General features: G+C 36.2%; 1 protein-coding gene across 4 annotated transcripts in view; it reads left to right on the forward strand.

Moving 5' to 3' along the window:
* The window catches only part of Pals2 (protein associated with LIN7 2, MAGUK p55 family member), a 94342-nt gene that overhangs the window by 35457 nt on the left and 36530 nt on the right, over positions 1-22355 (forward strand). For all 4 annotated transcript variants that reach the window (XM_055611769.1, XM_055611772.1, XM_055611770.1 and 1 more), the window contains 3 exons: positions 6212-6330; positions 19295-19447; positions 21711-21860. In XM_055611769.1, coding sequence (XP_055467744.1) covers positions 6212-6330; positions 19295-19447; positions 21711-21860 — 422 coding nt within the window. The remainder of the gene's footprint in view (positions 1-6211; positions 6331-19294; positions 19448-21710; positions 21861-22355) is intronic.

A 22355-nucleotide genomic window follows, 5' to 3' on the forward strand; every position in this document is an offset into this window, starting at 1 on the left:
AATTTTAAAATCTTGATGTAATACCTAAGTTGACTTATTTTCATTTGGGAAATTTAGTTTGTTGAAGTAAATGGATGTGAACATAGCATTAAATATGAAAACAAAAGAATTTTAAAAATTAGCTTGGAATCTAGTCCTAATTGAATACTTAGACTAGTTCACTTGATTACTTAAAGTTCTGAATCTGAGCAGAAACACTTCTGTAAGACAGTTCTGTTGAGAAGATTTTAGAGAAGAATATAGGTGGTTAAGTACCATTGATCTTATTAAAATTATTTTAGGTGGTGTTGTAGAAAGCTTAGAAGTATAATAGTAGAAAATATTACTATAAAAGTTATTCCACTTCAGTAGCCTAAACAGTTAAACACACCACTTCTGTCAGAACCTTGTAAAATAATTCATGGGAATAAATATATACTGTGAAAACTATGGTTGTTAAGATATATTGAAATGCTCTATTTTTGTGACTGAAAATACATTGTTGAGAATCTATGATATATCAGATTGCATCCTAATTCTTTGGGATTCAGTTAGGAGCAAGACAGGTATGATTTCTGCACTTCTCAGAATTTGATGTGAAATTGTGTTTTGAACAAAATCATAGTATTAATTCTATGGTTTTGTTAGAATTTTAAAGCACTATGAATCTATATGTTCATATGAACATATATATATATATGTATGTATATATATACATACATACATACATACCTATATATTAGGAGAAATCCCAATTGGAGCAACTAGTCAGGTTGAAATTTGCTTCTGCAAGATGAGGGTGAATTAGTCATGCAAAGGTAGTTGTGTATGGCAATAAAGAGGGGAGGATTTTGTGTCCAGGCTGGGGAAGGACTGGGTGGTTAAAGCTACAAAGGTGGTGTAAATTGCATCTAGCAATGTATTAAAAGGCTTAAAAGCCTTAAATTTTACATTTAAATTACTTCCTTAAGGATCATTGCCTTAGTTTGGATCTGGAATGCCCTCCCCCAAAGGTTTCCAGCCTATGATGCTATTGGGAGGTGGCAAAACCTTTAAGGAGTAGGGCCTCATGGGGGGCCGGTAATGAGGGTATGCTCTCAAAAGTTCTGGTACCTTGGTTTCTTTCTCTCTTGTCCTGGCTGTGAGGTAAACACTCTGCCCTATCATGAGCTTCTTCTGTGGTGTGCTGTTACAGGCTCAAGGCAATGGGGCAATTGGTCCTATGTGAAAACTTCATAACTGTGAGCCAAGTAACCATTTTCTCTTTTAAGTTGCTTGTTTCAGGTATTTATGACAATAAGAGGAAACTAACAGTTATAGATAGGCTTCAGTGATAGGTAGAGCAAGATATGATCTAACTAGGATTCATTACCAGGTAGAGGAGAAAGAATGGATACATTCCAGAAGTAATGTAAGAGATGGAATTGGCTCATATCTTGCGTGTTTCTGCTTCTGTTACTTCCAAGCTTAGATGTGATTATGTTGTTCTGATGTTTTCTCACTAGCCATTCTTTTTCTTCATTTTAAAAAAGTCTTACTGATACTTTACGAATAGGAATCTTGAACGGAATAGAAACAGTAATAAAGTTAAGTGATTTGCCGTGTTGTCATCTTCTCTTGTTGCATTCCATTTAGGTAGGAAATGTTTGCGTGTTGCTGTGGCAGTGTGGCACACTTGCTGGTGTTTCGTGTTGACAGCTCAGGGAACCCATAGATTAGGCCTTTAAAAAGTATTGACCAGTTTTCTGTATTTTATATTTCAGGAAAATTTCACAACTTAAAAAAATTCTATTGGAATATCTATTATGTTTCATTCTTTTCTTAAAGAGTAATTTGAGAAGAATTGACATCTTTTTTACACTAGTGGTTCTTATTACAAAAATTGTCCTCAATATATTTGAAATGGCATATATAGTATAATTTTATGATTTTTCTCATATCTGAACATCTTATTTTACCTTTAAATGGCTGTTACTATTACTTAAGAAAGTATTGCTTTTTTTTCTGTTGCTCTTATGTATAGCCACTCCGAGAATTCTCAGGAACAGCTGTTTATTAGCATATTTTAATTATAATATAACTGCCTGATTTTTATTTCTGTTTTTATTCATCCCCACTTTACCTTGTTGATTTTCTATTTCGTAGGATCAGTCTTTCATGATTTTTTCTTTTCTTTTCTTCTTCTTTTTGAGACAGGGTTTCTCTGTGTAGCCTTGGCTGTCCTGGACTCACTTTGTACACCAGGCTGGCCTTGAACTTACAGCAGTCCACCTGCCTCTGCTTCCTCGAGTGCTAGGATTAAAATGTGCAGCACTATGCCCATCTTTTCTTGATTTTCTTTTTGAAGAATTGTTTTGATTTGCTTTTTAAGCATTTGCACATACCTACTGATTATGCATTTACTTTGTAATTCTCCTTATACTCCTTGCCCTTCCAGTTCTTAACCCTTTCAGTCCCTCTTGTTTCTTAGGGGCTTCAGCTTGATTTATAGTGGGTTTTTTGTTTTCTTATATTTTTTTCTTTTCCTCTCTCCTCTCCTCTCCTGCACAGCTCCTACCCCCCCCCCCCCCGCCCCCGGTTGGTAGCAATCAAATTCAGCACTTAAATGCAGCCGGAGAAGCACTCTACCCCTGAGTGCATCATCAGCCCCTTACTCTCATGAAGTGGCTTTCCTCCAGGTTTGTTTTGCTGTGTTATTTTGAGCCCCAGCACCTTGTCTTGTCGTCTCCTCCCTGTTGCCTTTCCTTCTTCCTCCCTGCCTTCGTGGTTCTTCGTGGTTCTTCGAGCTTAGTGCCTGTGCTTGTTGGATTTGACACCTGTGGTTCACTGAGGTGAGGTTCCTAAGTGTTAGCTACTGATTTGTTCCTATGTGAGGTTGCAGGATTAGCTGGAGTACTAGCTTTTCTCCACCTAGTTAAAAGTCTCTCCTTCAGGGATAGAGAGGGGTGGGGTTTGCAGAGAGCTTACTTCTGAACTTTGAGACTTTACTTTCTTCTTGGAATCAGAGTAAATCCTTGCTTCACTGTGCCTGGCTTACTGCCTGTCCCAACTTCTCAAGGCTTTCCCATAGTAGAACTTATTTCACACAGGAAGCTCTTGAATACACTAGTGTTCTCCTGAATTTACCTATGTCAGATTTTTTTCATGCTTTAATATTTGGAGTGTTCTCTCTGTTCTGTTTAAGGTTTTTGTTTGGTTGGTCGGTTGGTTGTTTTTGTTTGTTTGTTTGTTTTTTCTTTGTTTTAAAACATAAAAGTATTTTATTGGAAGTTTGAGGGGAAAGGGCTTTGATGATGAAAAAAAAAAAAAAAAACAGAAAACACCAGTTTCTATTTAAAGCTATAAAATAGCAGAAGACACATCTGAAAAAAAAAAAAATCAGACTTTGTTGCTTGTGATACTGGGGAGAAAGTGCAGAATCCCTTGTTTAGTCAATTGGGGCCAGTCTGCTATTAGCCTTTGTTAAATGTCCTCATGCTTCCCCTGTATCAGTTAATGTGTCTTTAGAATAATGTAGTGTAAAAGAACTGTGTGTTTGATTAATATTAGAAATTCATCAAGTAGCAAGCAGTGGTGGTACACACCTCTAATTCCAGCCCTCAGGAGGCAGGGGCAGGCTGAGCTCTTGAGTTTGAGGCCAGCCTGGTCTACAGAGCAAGTTCCAGGACAGACAGGCTACAAAGAGAAACCCTGTTTCATAAAGAGAGAGAGAGAGAGAGAGAAAGAAAAAGAAATAAAGAAAAAGAAAGTCATCATGTGAAAAGCTAAGCTGGTGACAGAGGGCAGAAATAAATAAAAGTCAAGACCAGCCTGGCCAACTTAGTTTCAGGCCAGCAAGCATAGTGATACTTTTCTCATAAAGAAAAGAAAGAAGGGAGGAAATGGAGAGGAAAAAGAAAACACAAAGATAAAAATTAGTTAATGATGGTTCAGAGCTTTATACTATCCAGAATATATAAAGAATTCACTTGAGTTTATACTATCTAGTATATGAGTTTTTTATCTTAGCTGTTCTGATGGATGTGAGATAGAATCTCAGAGTTGGTTTGATTTGAGTTCCCCTGATGACTAAGGACATTGAACATTTCTTTAAATGTTTCTCCACCATTTGCTATTTCTCTATTGAGAATTCCCTGTTTAGCCCTGTACCCCATTTTTAAATTGGATTATTTGGTTTGTTGGTATTTAATTTCTTGAGTTCTTTTGGGTATTAGCCCTCTGTCAGATGTAGGGTTGAATATCTTTCCCAGTCTGTAAGTAGGCTATCATTTTGTTCTGTTGACAGTGTCCTTTGCTTTACAGAAGTTTTCAGTTTCTTGAGGTCCCATTTATTAATTGTTGGTCTTACAGCCTGAGCTGTTGGTGTTCTGTTCAGGAAATTGTCTCCTATGCCAGTGAGTTCAAGGCTCTTCTCTAGTTTCTCTTCTAATAGATTTAGTGTGTCTGGTTTTATGTTGAGGTCTTTGATCCACTTGGGCTTTAGTTTAGTGCAGGGTGATAAATATGGATCTATTTCACTCTTCTTCATGTAGACATCCATTTAGACCAGCACCGTTTGTTGAAAATGCTATCTTTTTCCATTGTATGGTTTTGGCTCCTTTGTCAAAAATCAAGTGGCCGTAGGTGTGTGGGATTATTTCTGGAAATTACCAACCTCTTAATGGTATGGTCTGACTTTTGATAATGTTTGTGTTCTTTTATAATGAAAATAAGTGTGAAGTTTAAACAACTGCAGTATTAGTTTATTTTTAAAGAAACATCCAAGTGAGCTAAAACTGAATAAGATTATGATACCTATTGAGAACAAGGGTTTGGGTTAGCATTTTATATATGGTACCATTTTATGTGTGACTAGTCGTCCAAGTTGTTGTGGGGGTGGAGGGGGTTTCTTTACTGAAAGTCTTGTTACTGTGGCCAATAATGTGTGGACTTACTTCCCGAGTTTAGCTGCACTTATGCTAGTACCACATGATGTGAGTACTCCAGCTTTTTAAAAGATTTTGACTGAGCCAAGGACCTTAACTACAGATGTCTTGCCATTTATTTAGGACTTTATTCATTGTTTAAATAATGTTTTGTGAGTTTTTTAAATATGTGTGTGTGTGTGTATTTGTGTGTGTGTGTGTTTGCGTATTCATGTGCATGTGTGGAAGTCACAGGACAACTTGTAAGAGTTGATTCTGTTTTCCATATATACCTGGGTCACACTCAGGTCATCAGGCTTGGTAGCAAATGCCTTTACTTGCCAAGCCATCTAAAGGACTCTCGCTTACTAATTCTATCAGTGTTCTTTTGTTATATATTAGGATTTCCATAGATAAGATTTTATCATTGTAAATAGCAATAGTCTTACTTAACTCTGCCTGGATGTTCTGAGCTGTGTTGTTTTGCCTAGTTGCTGGCTGAAGCCTCCACTAGTTTTACAGTAATGGAAAAGCCAGCCTGCCTTGTTTCCTTTGTAGCATGTAGTGTTTTGCCACTAAGTATGATGTTAGCTTCATATTTTTATACATGTCCTATACTGGGTCAGGAATTTACTTTATAAGTTCTGTTAGTGCTTTTAGGGGAAGGAGAGGGATTTGGGAGTATTTTGGTTTTTTAAGAAATGAAATGTTAAAAAAATGTTAAAGATGTTTTGGATTTTGTCAAACACTTTGTTATATGTCTATTTGAAATGCTCTTGGGTTCTAGTCTATTATTGATTGACTTTCATATATTCCATTCCTGGAATAACTTGTTTTTGTCATTTATGTATAATCCATTCTGTTTCTAGTTTACTTAGCTATTGTTTTATTTTTACATCTGTATTTATAAGATACTAGCTGTGGTTTTCTTAAGAGTATCTTTCTCTGGGCTTCAGATCCAAGTACCTGATTTCATAAAATGAATTAATAAGAGTATTCTTGCTGTTATGGTGTCACACACCTTTAATCCCTGCATTCTGGAGGCAGAGGCAGGTGGATTTCTTAAGTTCTAGGCCAGCCAGAGCTATGTAAGTGAAAACTGCTCTTAACTCCCTCACCTACAAAAGAAAAGTCTTCCTACATTATTTTGACAGTTTGTCAGGTTTTAATTTTAATTCTGTTTTTAAATGTTTGGTGGAATTTAAAAGTTCTGCTTAATGCCCTTTTATTTGATAAACTTTATATTCTTACTCCATAATGGCCTGGAATTTGAGTCTTACTTAATTTATGTACTCACTAATTTTTTTATCTGGTTTTTATCTCATCAGAAATGCAGCAAGTTTTGGAAAACCTTACAGAGCTGCCCTCATCCACAGGAGCAGAAGAAATAGACCTAATTTTTCTCAAGGGTATTATGGAGAATCCTATTGTGAAATCACTTGCTAAGGTATACTAGTTTATTAATAAGATTGTTGAATGACTTTGAAAATTGTTTTATGGAAATCTTTTCAGTGACCATCATTTTGGAATTAGTTGATACACCTTTCTGCATAGTTAGCAAAAAACACTTTTCATATAATGAAATGTTAATATATGCAAAGATAATGTTTACTGCCTTCTTTATTCTACCCTTAGTGAAATGACTCTTAAAGAGTCTTAACAATATAGGAGTTGAACTGGAGCTTGTGAAAGGGATTTCGATTACATCTTCACTTACAACCAACAAGATTTTGGGTTTTTTTCTTTTACAATGTAACATATATCTGTTTATTATTTAAAATCTTAATTACTTTTAGTTAGTTCATTTATTTATTTTGGAATTTCAGATTTTCTTTCATAACCCTGATATTTTAGCTGTATTATTTCCTTAATTAAGTCTAGAGCAGACTTACTAGCTCACTTAATGCACACATTTTTTTACAACCATATTTGTAGTTCTGTTTTACTCACAATTTTTTGATAATCTTTTTTTAAACATCGAGGAAGCTGTTTATTCATAGCCATTTTTCTGCCCTGCTAGCCCCTTCCTCACAGCTCCTCTAAGTGGTGTTTGTTTGCGGCAAGCCATTCTCGTGGTCCTTCAGCCTCACTCCTTCATGGAGCCACCTTTTCTTCCTTTCAGCTTAGTCTTGTCAGAATGCTGGTCTCACCTTCTGTGTGTGTTTTTTTGTTATAGTAGTTATTGTTTTTTTTTTTATTTTATTTATAGCTTCTGAAAACTGTACTTTTTAATTGGTAAAAATGAGTGAATGTGACTTACTCCTCAGTTACTCATGATGAGGTCACGTGGTAAAAAGTCATATATATTCTTAATATTAGTACATTTTCATAATATACAGAATGGTATTTACTTTTCATTCCAACTTCTTGTCCTGTACCTGACTTTGTTGAGGAACAGCTCCAGGACCTGCAGAATTAAACAGGAGTCATTTAAGCCCAAACTAAAAACGGTTTGCCTTGGGCACCTGGTGGTACAATAGTTTTACTCTTTCCTTGATCTTAGACTCTTGATTGCTACTTTTTATTGTCCCTGAATCATCTTTGTCCTCTCATGTTCAATTTAAGGCTTTTATGTAGCTTTAGAAATGTTAATAGCATGTAAGGCATTTTACAGCATGTTTATAGTTTCCAAAGGTCTTCAGATACACTAGAGTAAATAATAGAATGCTTACCCTGTTTTTAAGATCCTGCTTCATTTCGACATAGGGTGAGGGCATTTCTGTGTATTTACTCTCAGTAACTTGTGTGAGTGAGAGATGGGTTGACTTGTATCACCTGTGACAGACTTTCAGTAATCAGCAGGTCACTGTTCTCAGTGGTTGGAATGGTTGCCTCACTTTGGAACACTTAAAGAGCAATTGTGTTCTTTCTGATTAAAAATAAAGGCTGGGCAGATAAATTAAGAGGGTAAAGTGCCTGCAAGTGTGAAAACCTGAGTTCAAATCCTCAGAACCCACCTACAGCCTGGCAGAGTATATATATATATATATATATGTGTGTGTGTGTGTGTGTGTGTGTGTGTGTGTGTGTGTGTGTGTGTGTGTGTATTTATGTGGTGTATGTTCATTCTCAGTCCTTCTGTGGAGAGATAAGCAGTAAAGCCATATGAACCCTCAAAACTTCTTGGCCTACTAGCCCAGCATAAGAAGCAGCAAAAAAACACTCTGTTTGAAATAAGGTGAACGGCCAGGACTGATGGCCTCACACTTGTTCTCTGGCATATGGTCCATAGGGTATGGACCTGTACTCAGCTTCCCCTTCTAGGTTGGCACATGCTCTCACTCCCTCTTTCTCTCTTTTGCTCTCCCTTTCTCTCGTCTCTCATCGCTTTCTCACACATACAGCCTAGGTGCACAAAAGATGAAACAACAAACTCAGTCAATAATATCCAACATTCAGGCAGATTTTAAATAAATAAAAGCAGTGAGAATTATACTTGTACAGCATAAAAAAACTGCACAGCGAGGGGGAACTTCTAAGTAGGTAAGTTACAACAGTCCGGTGCTCTTACTACAGCAAGTAAGAAATCAGAAAGACATTTTAACACTCAAATACAATATCTGAAGTTACCTCATTTGGTGGATTTAAGTATTAGAAGACTAAATACAGAAGGAGAGAACTTGGCAAATTTGAAAGTAGACGAACAGAAAAATCCCAGGTGAAACTTACAGAAAGTCAAATCAAAATATAGAACACAGTTATGAAATGCACATGTAAGTTCTAATATGTTAAATGGGCTAACTGGAACTTGAAAATAGATGTTAGATCTCAGTAACCCAGGACAGATGGGTTACTGAGGTGCCTATTTAACACATCAAAGTGGAAGCTGGCCACCAGGTTCTCCAGTAGTCTGTCAGCATCACAGAACCTGTTACAGAGTCATTCTAGCTGACACCTACCCTAAACTTCTCCATTCCCTGAGCTTTGCTCCCCTTCCCCCTGCTTCTCTTCTCCACATAACTCAGCAATAGCCTGTTGGTCTCCTGGCTGTCTTGGCTGCTGGTCTCCTCTCTTCTCTCTTCTCTTCCTCTCTTGTTCTCCCTACTCGCACCCCGTCCTCTCATGGCCTGGTTTAGTCAGCTGGCCCAGTTCAGTCTGGATCCTTCCAGATGCCTCTGGCTGTTTTTTTCTTCATCTGCAGTAAACCTTCTCCTCAACCATACCTTAGAGCAGTCATGGTCTATTTTTTTTTATTCAGTAAGTAACATAAACTGAAAAATTCAAGAGACTAGGTGAGAAGTAAAAAGAAAACTTACTTAAGTCTTGAAATTTAAATGCAAAGTTAAAATTTTAAAGCAAACAGATGAAAGAAGAAAGACAATAAGAAGAAATGGGTAATAATAAACAAGAATTCTGAAATTCATAATGAGGAATTGAGGTTATATTTTCAGGTAACAAAAAGGAAACGCTGATAACCTACATTCCTTTCCAGCAAAACAACCTTTAAATACTAAATAAGATACTTTTTTCCAGACCAAAAATTTAATCTTCATTTATTCTATAAAATAAAAATGCAAGAGAAGGTTGTTCTGACAGAATGACAAAGGAAAGGGACTGTTTGTGAACAAACATAAAATATGCTTTTAAGATGAAGTACTATCATACAACATTTATACCATACTGCACATGGATATATGTGGATATGATAGCTCCAAAAGAAAGACAGACTTAGATGTACTGGCCACACCTGGAAAAACAGAAACATCTCATCTTCAGAAAAATCCCCAATAGTTAAAAATTAAATGCTAACTGTGCTTTAGTTAGGGTTTCTATTGCTGTGCTAACACACAGATCAAAAGTAACTGGGGAGGACAGGCTGCATTTTGTCTTACACTGCAGCAGCGGCCCGTCCCTGAAGGAAGAGAACTGACCTCCGCCTTTGTAAGCCTGCTTTCCAGGACTGCTTGCCCTGGGACAGCATCACCCAGCGTGGGCTGGGCCCTCCCATTTCAATTTCCCATACCATTTCCCAAGTCAAGGAAATGTCCCACAAGCTTGCCTCTTTGCCTGTCTTATGGAGGCATTGTCTCATTTTAGATTCTTTCCTCACAGATGACTCTAGTTTGTGTCAAGTGGACAATAAACTAATAAGGACAGTTAGTAAAGACCCGTGAGTGAAATGAAAAAAGGAAAATGCATGACAAAACGTGCTGCAAAGTAGAACTTAAAGGATGCCTGTGTCAGAGAGTAGCAATGCCCAAGTGAGCAAATGTGACACACATACAGACGTGGCAATAAAATGTGACATAAAAAGATGAGCAAAACTAATACAGTGTACAATGATGTATTAGTAAAGTCAGTGCATCTCCAGTGAAATACAAATTGCTGCCTGGGTTGGGAGGGAGAACAGCACATCAAAGCCATAGATATTGTTGTAAATATAATAAGAAATTTATAACCTGGAGCTGAAGAGATGGCTCAGCAGTTAAGAACACTGACTGCTCTTCTAGAAGACCTTTGATATCCCACACATAGATTTTGGCTCACAATATTTTATAACTCTAGTTCAAGGGGATCTGATGCTATCTCTGGCCTCCCTGGGCATGAGGCATGCATGTGGTACACAGACAAAATACCCATACATATAAAGTAAACATTGCTTTTTAATTATGAATAGTTTTGTGACAGTGACTGAAAACTTAAGTGACAATTTCTTAAAAGAGAAGCTCATGTAAGAAATAATTTCAGCAGCTCTATGTACTTTTCAAAATTGGATGTTTAAAATTTAAAACCATTGTGAAAAGAAGCTCCAGATCTCTTTACCATAAATTCTATCAAACATTTAATGAAGAAAAGGAAGAAAACAGTAGTGCTATGTTGAATATAAAAAAAATATTTTGATAAAACTACAGAGTTGTATTCCTGACAAACATACATTTAAACATTTTTATTTGTTTTAAAATTTATTTTATGTCTATGAGTATTTTGTCTGTATGTATATCACATGCGTGCCTCATGCAGAGGGCCAGAAAAAAGCATTAGCTCCCCTGGATCTGGAGTTACACGTTTGTGAACTGCCAGGTGGGTGCTGGGAACCAGACCTAGGTGTCGTTCATTTAGTTGATAATTGCCATAGCTGTATACACACTTTTTAGTTTTGATCATTGTTGATCATTGCCCTTTATTCCTGGGCACATGGAATACTGTTCAGAAAGTCCTTTTCTATATCTGTATCTTGTAGGATTTTTCTTTAGGATTTTTAGTGTTTCAGGTTTCAGATTGTGGTCTTGGATCTTCTTTTTTCTTTCTTTTGCATGTGGGAATTTACCTTCCCCAGCACCATTTTTTGAGAGGCTGTCTTTTCTCCATTGCATGGTTTTTGCCTTATTAGCAAATATCAGAAAACTCATGTTGGGTTTTCTATTTTATTCTATTGGTCCAAATGTATGCTTTTGTGCCAGTACCATATTGCTTTTATTACTGTAGTTTTATACTACATCTTAAAGTCTGGAAGATCAGTCTCTCCAGCATTCTTTTTGCTAGGTTTACTTTGGTTGTATGGAGTCTTTTCTGATTCCATGCAAATTTTAGTTTAGTTTTGTTCTTTTCCTGTTTCTGTGAAGACTGTTGTGGGTATTTTGATTGGGATTTCACTGAATCTGTAAATGGCTTTTGGTAGAATTGTCATTTTCCCAAGATTAATTCCACCATTTTCTGAGCATAGGATGTCTTTCCATCTTCTAGTGTCCTTCTCAATCTCATTCTTCAGAGATTTGGAATTTACATTATAGAGGCCTTTAGCTTCCCTGGTTAGCTTTATTCCTAGATACTTTATTGGTTTTGATGCTATTGTAAATGGAAGTATGTCTGGATGTCTTTTTCACTGTGTTTATTTTTGGTATAGAAAAGCTGATTTTTATAAGTTGATTTTGTACCCTGCAATATTGCTGAAATTGTTACTTGTTTCCAGAAGTTTTCTGGTAGAATTTTGGGGATTTATTATGTATATTTAATTTGACGTTTTATTTTATATTCATAATCCTTTAATTTCCTTCTTTTGCCTTATTGATCTAGCTGTTGCTTCCAGCACTATATTGAAAAGGAGTGGAGATAATGTTTGCTGAAGGTTTTGTTATAAATAGTTTTTATTATGTTGAGGAATGTTCCCTCTAGAGAAATGTTCCCTCTAGTCCTACTCTCTCTCTAGGACTTTTTATCATTAAAGCATCTTGGATTTTGTCAAGGCCTTTTCTGGTTCTGTTGAGATGATCATGTGGTCTCTCGTAAGTCAAATAATATAATATGAATTGTTCTATGTATTGACTTAAGTATGTTGAACCAGCCCTGTGTTGATCTTTTTGATATGTGCTTGTATTCAGTTTGCTAGCATTTATTGAGGATTTTGTATTCTGAGTTCATCAGAGGTATTGCTGTGTAGTTTTATCATGTTGTGTCTTTATCTGGTTTGGGAGTGCTCCTTCTGTTTCTTTTTTTTGTTTGTTTGTTTTCTTTTTCCTTTCTGTTTTGCTTGTTTGTTTGTTTGTTTAGGAACTTAAGAAGGATCACTTACAGTTCTTTGAAAGTCTGCTAAATTCTGATGTGAATCCATCAGGGTCTGGACTATTTGAGACAGAAGGCTTTATATTACTGTTTGAATATCCTCATTGTTACAGGTCTGTTTAGGTTGTTTGTCTCTTCTGGTTTAACTTTTGTATTTTGGATAAACCAAGAAATTCTGGCTTTTAAAAATAGATTTTTCCAACTTAATGGAGTACAGGTTTTTAAGAGTATTCCCATATAATATTATATATGTATCTTGGCTGTCTGTTGTAATGAGTCCTTATAAACTTCTGATTTTGTTAATTTGGGTCATCTTTTCCTTTCTTTTGGTTAGTTGGGGTAGGGTGTCTGTTGATCTTGTTTATCTTCTTTAAGAATCAGCTCTTGAATTAATTGATTCTTTGTTTTCTTTGTTTCTATTTCATTAATTTCTTTGTTTTTGTAGTATGCTAAGTTTGGGCTTGGTTTGAATTTCTTTCTTGGTTTCTTTTTGATCCATTCATCATTCAGTATTGAACTGCTGAATCTATCAGTTTACATACTGATTGTAGTTTTGTTTGCTGTCAGTTTTAAATTTTATTCCATAATGGTTGGATAAGATATAAAGAATTATTACATTCCTTTTCTGGGTTTGTTAAGGTTTGTTTTGTGTCCCAGCACATGGTTTCTTCCAGAGCTTCTATATGCTTCTGAGTAGAATGTATATTGTTTGACAATTTAGTTGGAACATTCTGTAGATAATATTGGGTCCATCTGATGTAAGGTATTTAATTCTGAGGTTTCTTTGTTTATTTTTTGTTCAAATTAACTATCTCCTGGAGAAAGTGTGGTGTTGAAACTACCTAAGATTATTGGGTCTGTGTTAATCTGTGTCTTTAATTCTATTAGTGTGCTTTTTATGAAATTAGGTATGCCAGAGTTTTTTCCGTGTTTGGCATTGTGATATTTTCCTAAGAAATTTATCCCTTGATAAGAATTCAATACCCTTTGTTTCTCTTGCTTAGTTTTAGTTTGAAATCTTATTTTGTCAGATAGGTGGATGACGATGCTTGCTTGCTTCTTTTATCCGTTTACTTGGAATTCTTTTTTCTGTCTTTTTACTTTAAGGTGGTACCTATCTTTAAAGCTGAGTTTCTTGTAGACAAAAGACAGAGGGATTTTCTTGATCCATTCAGTCAGCCTATATCTTTTGATTGGAGAATTGAGGTCATTAACACTTAAAGTTATTTTTGAAATGTGTTTGTTAATTGGGGTCATCATGTTGTTGATTGATTCATTCTTTTCTTTCTTTTGTGTTAAAGGACTAGCAAGTTTGTTGAGAGACAATCTGCTTGGCCATTCATTATTTTTGTCTTTGTGATTTGACCTGGGAATGTGGACTGCTTTCTCTGGTTGTATGCTTAGTGTGATAATCTGGCCTTCCTTAAATTGGGCCAATACTGGAGATGCCTGACCTGAACTATGATTAATTGCTCCAGGAAAAGATAGCTCCCAAAGCACAGGATTGGAGCTAGGCCTGTGAGTGTAGAGATGACGGCAGGTAGAGGGAAGGATGCATGCTTGGGTTTCTTGCAGTTATGTTTGAATTTTCAAAGTAGTCTGTCAGTTACTACAAAAATCACATGTTTTCAGTAGCTATTGCAGTGAATCTTCAGATTATCTACAAACTTTCAAATTTTAAGCTAAAAGTTACTGCCATCTGTAGTGGCTAGTTTTATGTTAACTTGACACAAGTTGGAGCCATCTGAGAGAAGGTATCCTCATCGGAGAAAATGCTTCCATAAGATCAGGTTGTAGACAAGCCTGCATAGGGCATTTTCTTAATTAGGGCACCATTGGGTGGCGCCCTCTCCAGGCTGGTGCCCTGGCTTCTGTAGGGAAGCAGGCCGAGCAAGCCATGGAGAGCAAAGTAATAAGCAGCCCCCTCCGTGGCCTCTGTGTCAGCTTCTATCTCCAGTTCCTGCCCTGGTGAGTTTCTGCCTTGGTTTCTCTCAAAGGACCAGGACTCAGAGTATGTAGACAAAACAATTTCTTTCCACCCCAGGTTGTTTTTAGTTTTGGGGTTTAATCACAGCAATAATAACCTTCACTAATACACCGTTTAACAATGTTAAAACTTGTACTCTGATTTACATTTATTTGAATCTTTTAGCTTCTTTTTATAGTATTTTATAGGTTTATAAGTTTTCCATTTGTTTTTTGAAACTTACTCAAATGTTTTATTTTTGTTGCTATTTTTTTAAAACTTCATTTTCAGATTTCCTTTCTAGCATATGGAAAAGTTGCTCTGTTCTGCAACCTTGTTAAACTTGTTAGTTCTGATAGTTTCTACTGTACCCCTTGGGTTTTCTAAATATGAGGCCATGTCATATGTGAATAAAAACAGCTTTGGCTTTTTTTTTTTTTTTTTTTTCTGTTCTGCTGAACATGTTGTAGTCCTTGCCTTACTGCCCTGACTAAAGCACCCCAGCACACATACTGAAAAGAAGAGTGCTGCCATTTGCTGCTGGGTCTTAGTGGGAAGCAGCAAGTCTCACTAGCATACATAAGGGCAATGTGAGCCTGTGCTGTGTATGATTCTCTATTACAACCTCAAGACACCTATTTTCTGAGTAAAGTTAATGTCATGTTTCTGTGCATGAATATACCATAGGATTTTTCCAGGTCAGGCTTTTGGAAGATTTTTGTATGGCCTTTGTGTTATAAATTAATGCTATTTCTGTCTAACCCTGCTATGTCTCATTTTGTACATATTTATATATCTTTACGACAGATTCTTAGAAGAATCTCTTAATTTTGTAGGATTTGATTAAATTGCTCATATTTGTTCTCATTAGAAAAATGTGTGAGAATGCCTTTTTCCTATGTTCTCACTAACTTGGTCTGCTACCAGGAATGACAGTTTAATGAGAAGAAAATGAATATTTTTGTATACTTTAATTTGTGCTTATCTTATACATGTAATTATGTATCTTTTCATTTGTTTAGATGCTTTAATTTTCTTTCTTGTGAATTTTTTGTTCGTATTATTAATTAGTTGGTCAATTGGTTTGTAGAAGGCCTTGTGACACATGTCTAGACTCTAGTTTTTGTGTCTTGACGTTACTGATTCTTAATGAGAAATGCCTAAATGTTTACATAGTTATATAAATTAGACATCTTCATGTGTGACTTACAGCTCCTTGATTTTGTATTATATGTTGAAACTTATTTCCAATCCTAATATAAAAAGATACTTACATGTTTTCCTGACTACTATTACAGCCAAACTTTTAAGTGCACTCTTGCTTCTCTTAAGAAGAAAAAAATGGGAAATACCCTTTTGTGGTTCCTGGCATCTGTGTGGCCCAAACTCTGCAGCTGTCTTAGCAGCGGTAGTGAGATGCTCTGTGATAAAACTTTGAACTCCATTTGGATAGTAATATGATTTCTGAAAAGTCTTTTTCTCCTAAGAGTGTTCCAGTCTAGCTAATACAGTCCTCTTTTGTTGGGATCCAAGCTCTTCTTGTTTGATGTCACACACACACAGCATGCTGGCAATGCTGCTCTATGTTCTTGCCTCGTTTCCACTCTCATTCAAGTTATTCTGGGATCTTTGTAGAGTTGTCTGGTATTTGGGATTTTAGATCATTAGATAAAAGAAAGTTAAATTTTACCCCAGCTAACTTTATTTCCCATTTATGTACATTTTCCACAAAATATTTAATAAGGAATGGCTACATACTTAGCCCTGTTGTAGGACAGAATCAAAGTTTATGTATGAATTTTGCTAAGAGCCAAAGCAAGATCACAGTAACACTGCTACCTTACTAATGCTAAGATTTGTAGTAACTACATTGGTTATTTAATTTTTCTTTTCTGTCTGCAAGTATGCAAGAACAGTACTTGAGTAAAATAGCCAGACATTCTAGAAGAAATTCTCAGCTCATTCTCCCAGGTACATGGTTAGTAGGAATCTCAGAACTGGACACAGACGAAGGCTAGGCCATATTTGTATCAGACCCAGACCTCTACAGCATCAGCCATGGAGTGTTCTTCCCTACTTGTGACGGGTGAAAGACATTTTTACTGAGTTATCCTGGCTTTCTAACACTGCCTTTTCTTAAAGGAAAAGACTCACTTAATCAAACAGGTGACTTATTTAATTTTGTTTTGTTTTGTTTTGTTTTAAATACAGAGTCTATAAACTACATGGCCTTTGCTGTTTACATGGAATTTGCTGTGAGGTCCAGGCTGGCCTCAAACTCACAAAGGATCATTGGGTTTGTGCTCCACAGTGACCTAACCCTAACCTTTAACTAGTTGTTAAGGTTTCCTTGTGACCCTGTTAGTCTGATGAATTAAGTTCAAGTGGGTACTTACCTCCTAAAAATTATTAAATATGTTTTGATGTTAAAGTAAATTAGAGGTCTCAAATTTTTTTCACAGTGCTTCGGAGCTTTAGCTGTATATTGTAACTGTGGGCCTGTATTTCTGTTCTAGAAAAAAAGTGAAATTGATTTTTTAAAAAATTTTTTTAATGGAATCTCATGTCCCTGGCTCATTTCAGATTCACTCTATAGCTAAGAATAGCCTTGGACTCCTGTTCCTCTCTGTTCGCCTCTCAAGTGTTTTGATTACAGGCATGTGCCTCCATGCCTGGCTGTGAAACTAATCTTGAATATATTCTAGAAATTGTTTCTTTGTATTAAAATTGCTGTAGCCTTAATTTTATTAAAACACTTCCTTAAAATATTCTGTATTTTATATTGAGAGTCTTCATTTTCATAAAAGCAATCTATGATATGAAGGAACTTTTCGGTGTGTTTGGGTTGCCTTTGAATTCCACCCTCACCAAAGATACTCCCTTGTCTGCCTTTAGCTTTTATCATGTTTCCACTTAGTGTCACCTAATTTGTAATAAATGGAAGGGAGGTGTGTTATGAATATTCTAGTCGTCAGTTATTTCTGGCTTGAAGGCCTGAATTGAAGCAGCCTACACACAGCCTTTCATATGTTAACCATGTGACTAGCACAGGTGAACATGTAAAGCCTGTTGACATGGTACCTGAAAGCAGTGAACCAGTCATCTTCTCTCTAGAAAAACACAGATCTTTACAGCTCTTCCTAAGAACACAAACATGAAAGTGGGGTTCTGAAGCAGTGGAAGGGATGTGATAGGACAAATGGCGCACTCGTCCCGGAGAGCATGCTTCTTAAACCAGCAGTCAGCAGATGTCTTACACCTTCAGAAAACTTCGTACTCTTTGTTGCATTTTCTAGTCTTTGTAATTTTTTTCTTACCCAAATCAAATAGAATTTTCTATTTAAATCACATTAGGTCTTTTGACCTTACTCCTTATACTTAATCAAATCTGCTCCTTTATCAGTCTGTTTCATAACTTTTAAAATGTTTTCTTCTGAAGTCTTAAAAATCTCTTCCAATTAAGAACTTACTTGCTGGGTATGATGACTCACACCTGTGTCCCAACTACTCAGGCTCCTGAGACAGAAAGATTCCTTGAGCCCAGAGTTCAAAGTTAGTCTTGGCAACATAGAAATTCTTTGGGGAAAAGGGAATTTAATTAGTCTTTTATGAAAAAAGTCACTATGATAAATCACCTTGAAAAAAAGTTTATGTAAACAAAATGATCATTTTTAAATTACAAATGTTATATTTGTATTCTTAAGGATCTACTGTGCTTGGTTTACACACAACATGAAAAACATCACAACAATATAACACTGGAAACAGGGATTTCTGTTCAGCACTTACTATAAAAATGAAGTATAAAATATTAGTGTAAGATCTATTGTCTTATATGGTCTTATGAATTAAACCCTAGTAGTTAACCTTCCCTTGTCTTTAGTAATGAGCAACCATTTGTCCAAAAAAAACCCTAAAAGGTGGAGCCTGTGTAGTGCTCCTCAGTTTGAATTTAGAATCCTGTTTTACTCCAAAATAGTGTGGACAGCATGGAAAGAAAAGACTGTGGTTTGTGGTGTTGGTGGTGGTGTATTTTGCTTATATGGAGGGGATTATCCTCCTGATCAAGGTATGAGATCTCAGACTACTTCCTTTAAGTTGATGTTGTATTTAATTTTTCATTGCTAGGTATTGAACCCAATATGCACTAAGAAAAGGCATCACCACAGAGAGCTGTATCTTTATCCTAGATTTTCAAACAATAGCTTCAGGGTTTTGGAGTTCCAAATGATGTTTTGTTGTTGTTGTTTTTGTTTGGTGTGTGCATGTCCATGTGTATGTCTGGATTTTGTTTTCTAGAGGGAATCTCTTTGTAACCTAGGCACTGGCCTCAGCCTGCCCTCTCAGATTCCTCAGGACTGGGATTACAGAAATATACCACTATACCTAACTCATTTCTTTTTAAAAATCATTTAAAAAATTGACATGCATAATGGTTACGTTTTATTTTTTTATACTTAGTCATTTGCTTTAATAAGACGTGACAGCATCCAGAATTCAAGCCTCTGCTAGACGTCTAGTTGGAGAGGAGAGGATATCACATGATCTCCATGCATCATCTGGCCTAGTCAGTTTTCTTAAGCAGTAATTATAAAATGAGCATTTCACAATGTTTATGGTAGGAACAAAGATGAAAGTCATTGTATTTATGTTATATTTATAAAATCATTTATTACCTGTGATTAAAACATTAAATGTGGCTTCAGTAAATTAGACCTCTAACCTTTTTTTTTTTTTTTTTATGCTTGTGCAAGTGTATACACGTACATGCCATGGTGCGTGTGTGGAGGTCAGAGGATACCTTTCAGGAGTCAGTTCTCAGGCTTGGCAGCCAGTACCTTTACCTCACCCACCCGCTAAGGAGTATCTTCTAAAATAAACCAGTGAAATATTGTCTAGAACAAAATACCAACAATATTACTTTAATTCACTATTGTTTTTTCAGGCTCATGAGAGGCTTGAAGATTCAAAATTAGAAGCTGTCAGTGACAATAACTTGGAATTAGTGAACGAAATTCTTGAAGATATCACTCCTCTAATAAGTGTGGATGAAAACGTAGCGGAACTGGTTGGTATACTCAAGGAGCCCCACTTCCAGGTAGCGTGCCCCTGTCCTCTTCCAGAGTGTTCTCTGAGAAGTCAACTGGTACACTGAACTAACTCATGTTGTTTGGGCCTAAGTTCTAGCTTAGGTATTCTAAGATCCTGAGGAATGTAAACACACATGTATGACTGTATACTGCACAGAAATACACAGTATTTGTCCCAGAAAAAAATAACCTCGGCTTTTCCTATGTGCCATCAGTTAACCCTGACTCACCATCAGACCACATCCTAAGGAAAATTCTCACTTTGACAGTGTTGCAGCCACTGCCTTGGTTGGTTTGTTTGGCTTTTGTTTTTCATTTCTTTCTTATTGGGTGAGGGGTATATGCTATGGCAGATACATGGAGTTATAGGATACCCTGCAGAAGGTTTTCTCTTTTTACCTTGTGGATCCCTGAAGTTGAACTCAGGTCATCAGAGTTGGTGGCAGGAACCTTTACCCTCTGAGCTATCCTGATGGCCATTTTTCTGCATTAATACTGCTTTTCTTCTTCCTCCTTTGCCTTCATATAGACCATTTTCATGGACCATGCTTCATTCAGAATTAGGGTGGACTCAATGAAACACGATGAAAAGATGACAGGAAGCTTGTCTAGGGATAGAAACTGTTATATAGCGTACATTGTTCTTTAGAATAGAAAACAAAGCAAAACTGTGAGTTCAGCAGTTTTACAAAGAAAAATTCGCTTGAGAGCAGAAACAATGGGGGATTTTTTTTCTTTTAAATATGTAATAATTAGGAGTATATGGTACTAGAGAATATTAGGAAAGTAACAGGTGAATAGAAACCCCAGAAATACATCCAGCCACGTAAGGTCACTCATTGTATGACAGAGCCATTACATTTTAGTAGAAAAAGATCTGCTATCATAGAAGAAGAGTCACTATTTTCCTTGCAACTTTTGCCCTCAAAATTAGATTAACACTGCTTTGCTTTATAAAGACCACTTTGAGGGGTTACATGATTGAGTTCATATAAAGCAATATAAAGTATTTGAATTTTATCTTGAAGGCAGTGGGAAATCTTGATGCCAGAATATTTTACGCACGAATTTGTAATCTGCATCTGTGGGATTCCCACTGCCCTCTTGAATGTGGTGTTGACTTGAAGAGATCAAGATGCTGTGTGCAGTGTCCCTCCTCCCTCCCTCCCTCCCTCCCTTTGTTTATCACTGGGCGTGGAGCTCACCAGTTGGCCAGCAAGGCCCACTTCACAGAGCTAGGACTGCAGATGTGCACCATCTTTTTATATGTGTATGAGGAATCTGCACACATAGCACTTATCGCGTGGGGACAAGCACTTTACTGACTGAGCCATCTTCCTAACCCTGGTTTTACATCTGTTTTTCAGTACCTTGCAAATGATTTTATGAAATTATCAGGACTTGCCAATTAAACTGAAACCCAGATTGTTTCTGTCTTGAATGTGTTGATACTTGCTTCCTCTCCTATTTTGAATTGTCATGTTTGAACCTGTATTGTGCATACTCGGAAACTTTTCAACTTAGTGTTATGGCAGGTATTGAATTAAAACTTAAATCCTTTACGATCAGGATTTTTTAAATTATTTACTATAAAAATGAAATTCCTGGACAACTACCTCAAGAATCATCCATAATAGTTTTTAGATAGTAAACATAGAAAGCAAAATTGACATTATATCCAGAACCATTTCTGATTCTTTTTCCTTCAAAATGTATCTTTTATAGACTAAAATTTTATTGGTAATATGCAATTTCCTACTAGTGGTAGAAGTTGCTGATATTTATAATCTTTTAGATATCTTTTTAGCATACCTTTTATATATGTCAAAAGTATTTCATATTACTAATATATCAACATAGTAAAAATTAGAGTCTGTCACTCAGGTTTTTTTGTATCTTGTGGATGGGGGTTCGTGGTAAAGATGGAAGAGGTGCCCACATTGTTGATAGGAAATTTATCACGTCCCTCCACCCAGCTTGAAAACCGGGGTTTGCTTTCCAGTGAACAGGACACTTTAAAAACATGGGACTAAATTCTACCAGTCTCTTCAAATCTGAAAACCTGAATATGATATTGTTTGATGATAATAAAATGATCTAGTTTTAGTTTTAAAAAAAGATTATATGTATTTAACATAATGCATGTTGGGAATTTAAGAATGTGTCTTTAGAAACTTTTACTACTCTGCGGTGTTAATGAACTAATAAATTATTTTTAGCAGCTTGTTCCATCAGTAGCTAATAACCACAGGCTGTTTTGACTCTTTACAGTCGCTCCTGGAGGCCCATGATATTGTGGCATCAAAGTGTTATGATTCACCTCCCTCAAGCCCAGAAATGAATAATTCTCTCAATAATCAGTTTTTGCCAGTAGATGCCATCCGTATTCTTGGTATTCACAAAAAAGCTGGAGAACCATTGGTAAGTAAATGAATCGCCGCTTTCTTAAATCTGAAATGTAGTGCTGCTCAGTTTCTGTCTTGATATACTTGTGGAAACTGCTCGTGCTTATTTTATCAGTCATTTTAGCCTTTGTATAAATACATAGCAGATGATCTGTCAGTCATGTAGCCTATGAAATGTAGTCAAAATGAAACCTTAAACTGACTGAGAAGCTATAAATACGCTACTAGGGAACAGGAGAACACTTTTAGTTCTTCCTGGCCTTTCCAGCCTTTCAGAAATTGTCTGTTTGCTTACTAATGATGAGACCAAAACAGGGAAGAAAGTTGTTATTAAAATTCAAAGTGCAGTGGTGCTCTGTAATAGTGAAGTTAACTACTTCCCCTTACATTTTTTATTTGTGGTTTCTAAAAACAGAGTTGTGGCAAACCTGACAAGTCAGCATTCTGCTGCCTTCTTTAACCTCTTTGTGGAGTACAGCTAGATTGTAAAGGTTAACCCCGTTGTATGGGT

Source organism: Psammomys obesus, unplaced genomic scaffold (assembly GCF_907164565.1).
Source record: "Psammomys obesus unplaced genomic scaffold, mPsaObe1.curated_primary_1811, whole genome shotgun sequence".
In the NCBI taxonomy this organism is placed as follows: domain Eukaryota; kingdom Metazoa; phylum Chordata; class Mammalia; order Rodentia; family Muridae; genus Psammomys; species Psammomys obesus.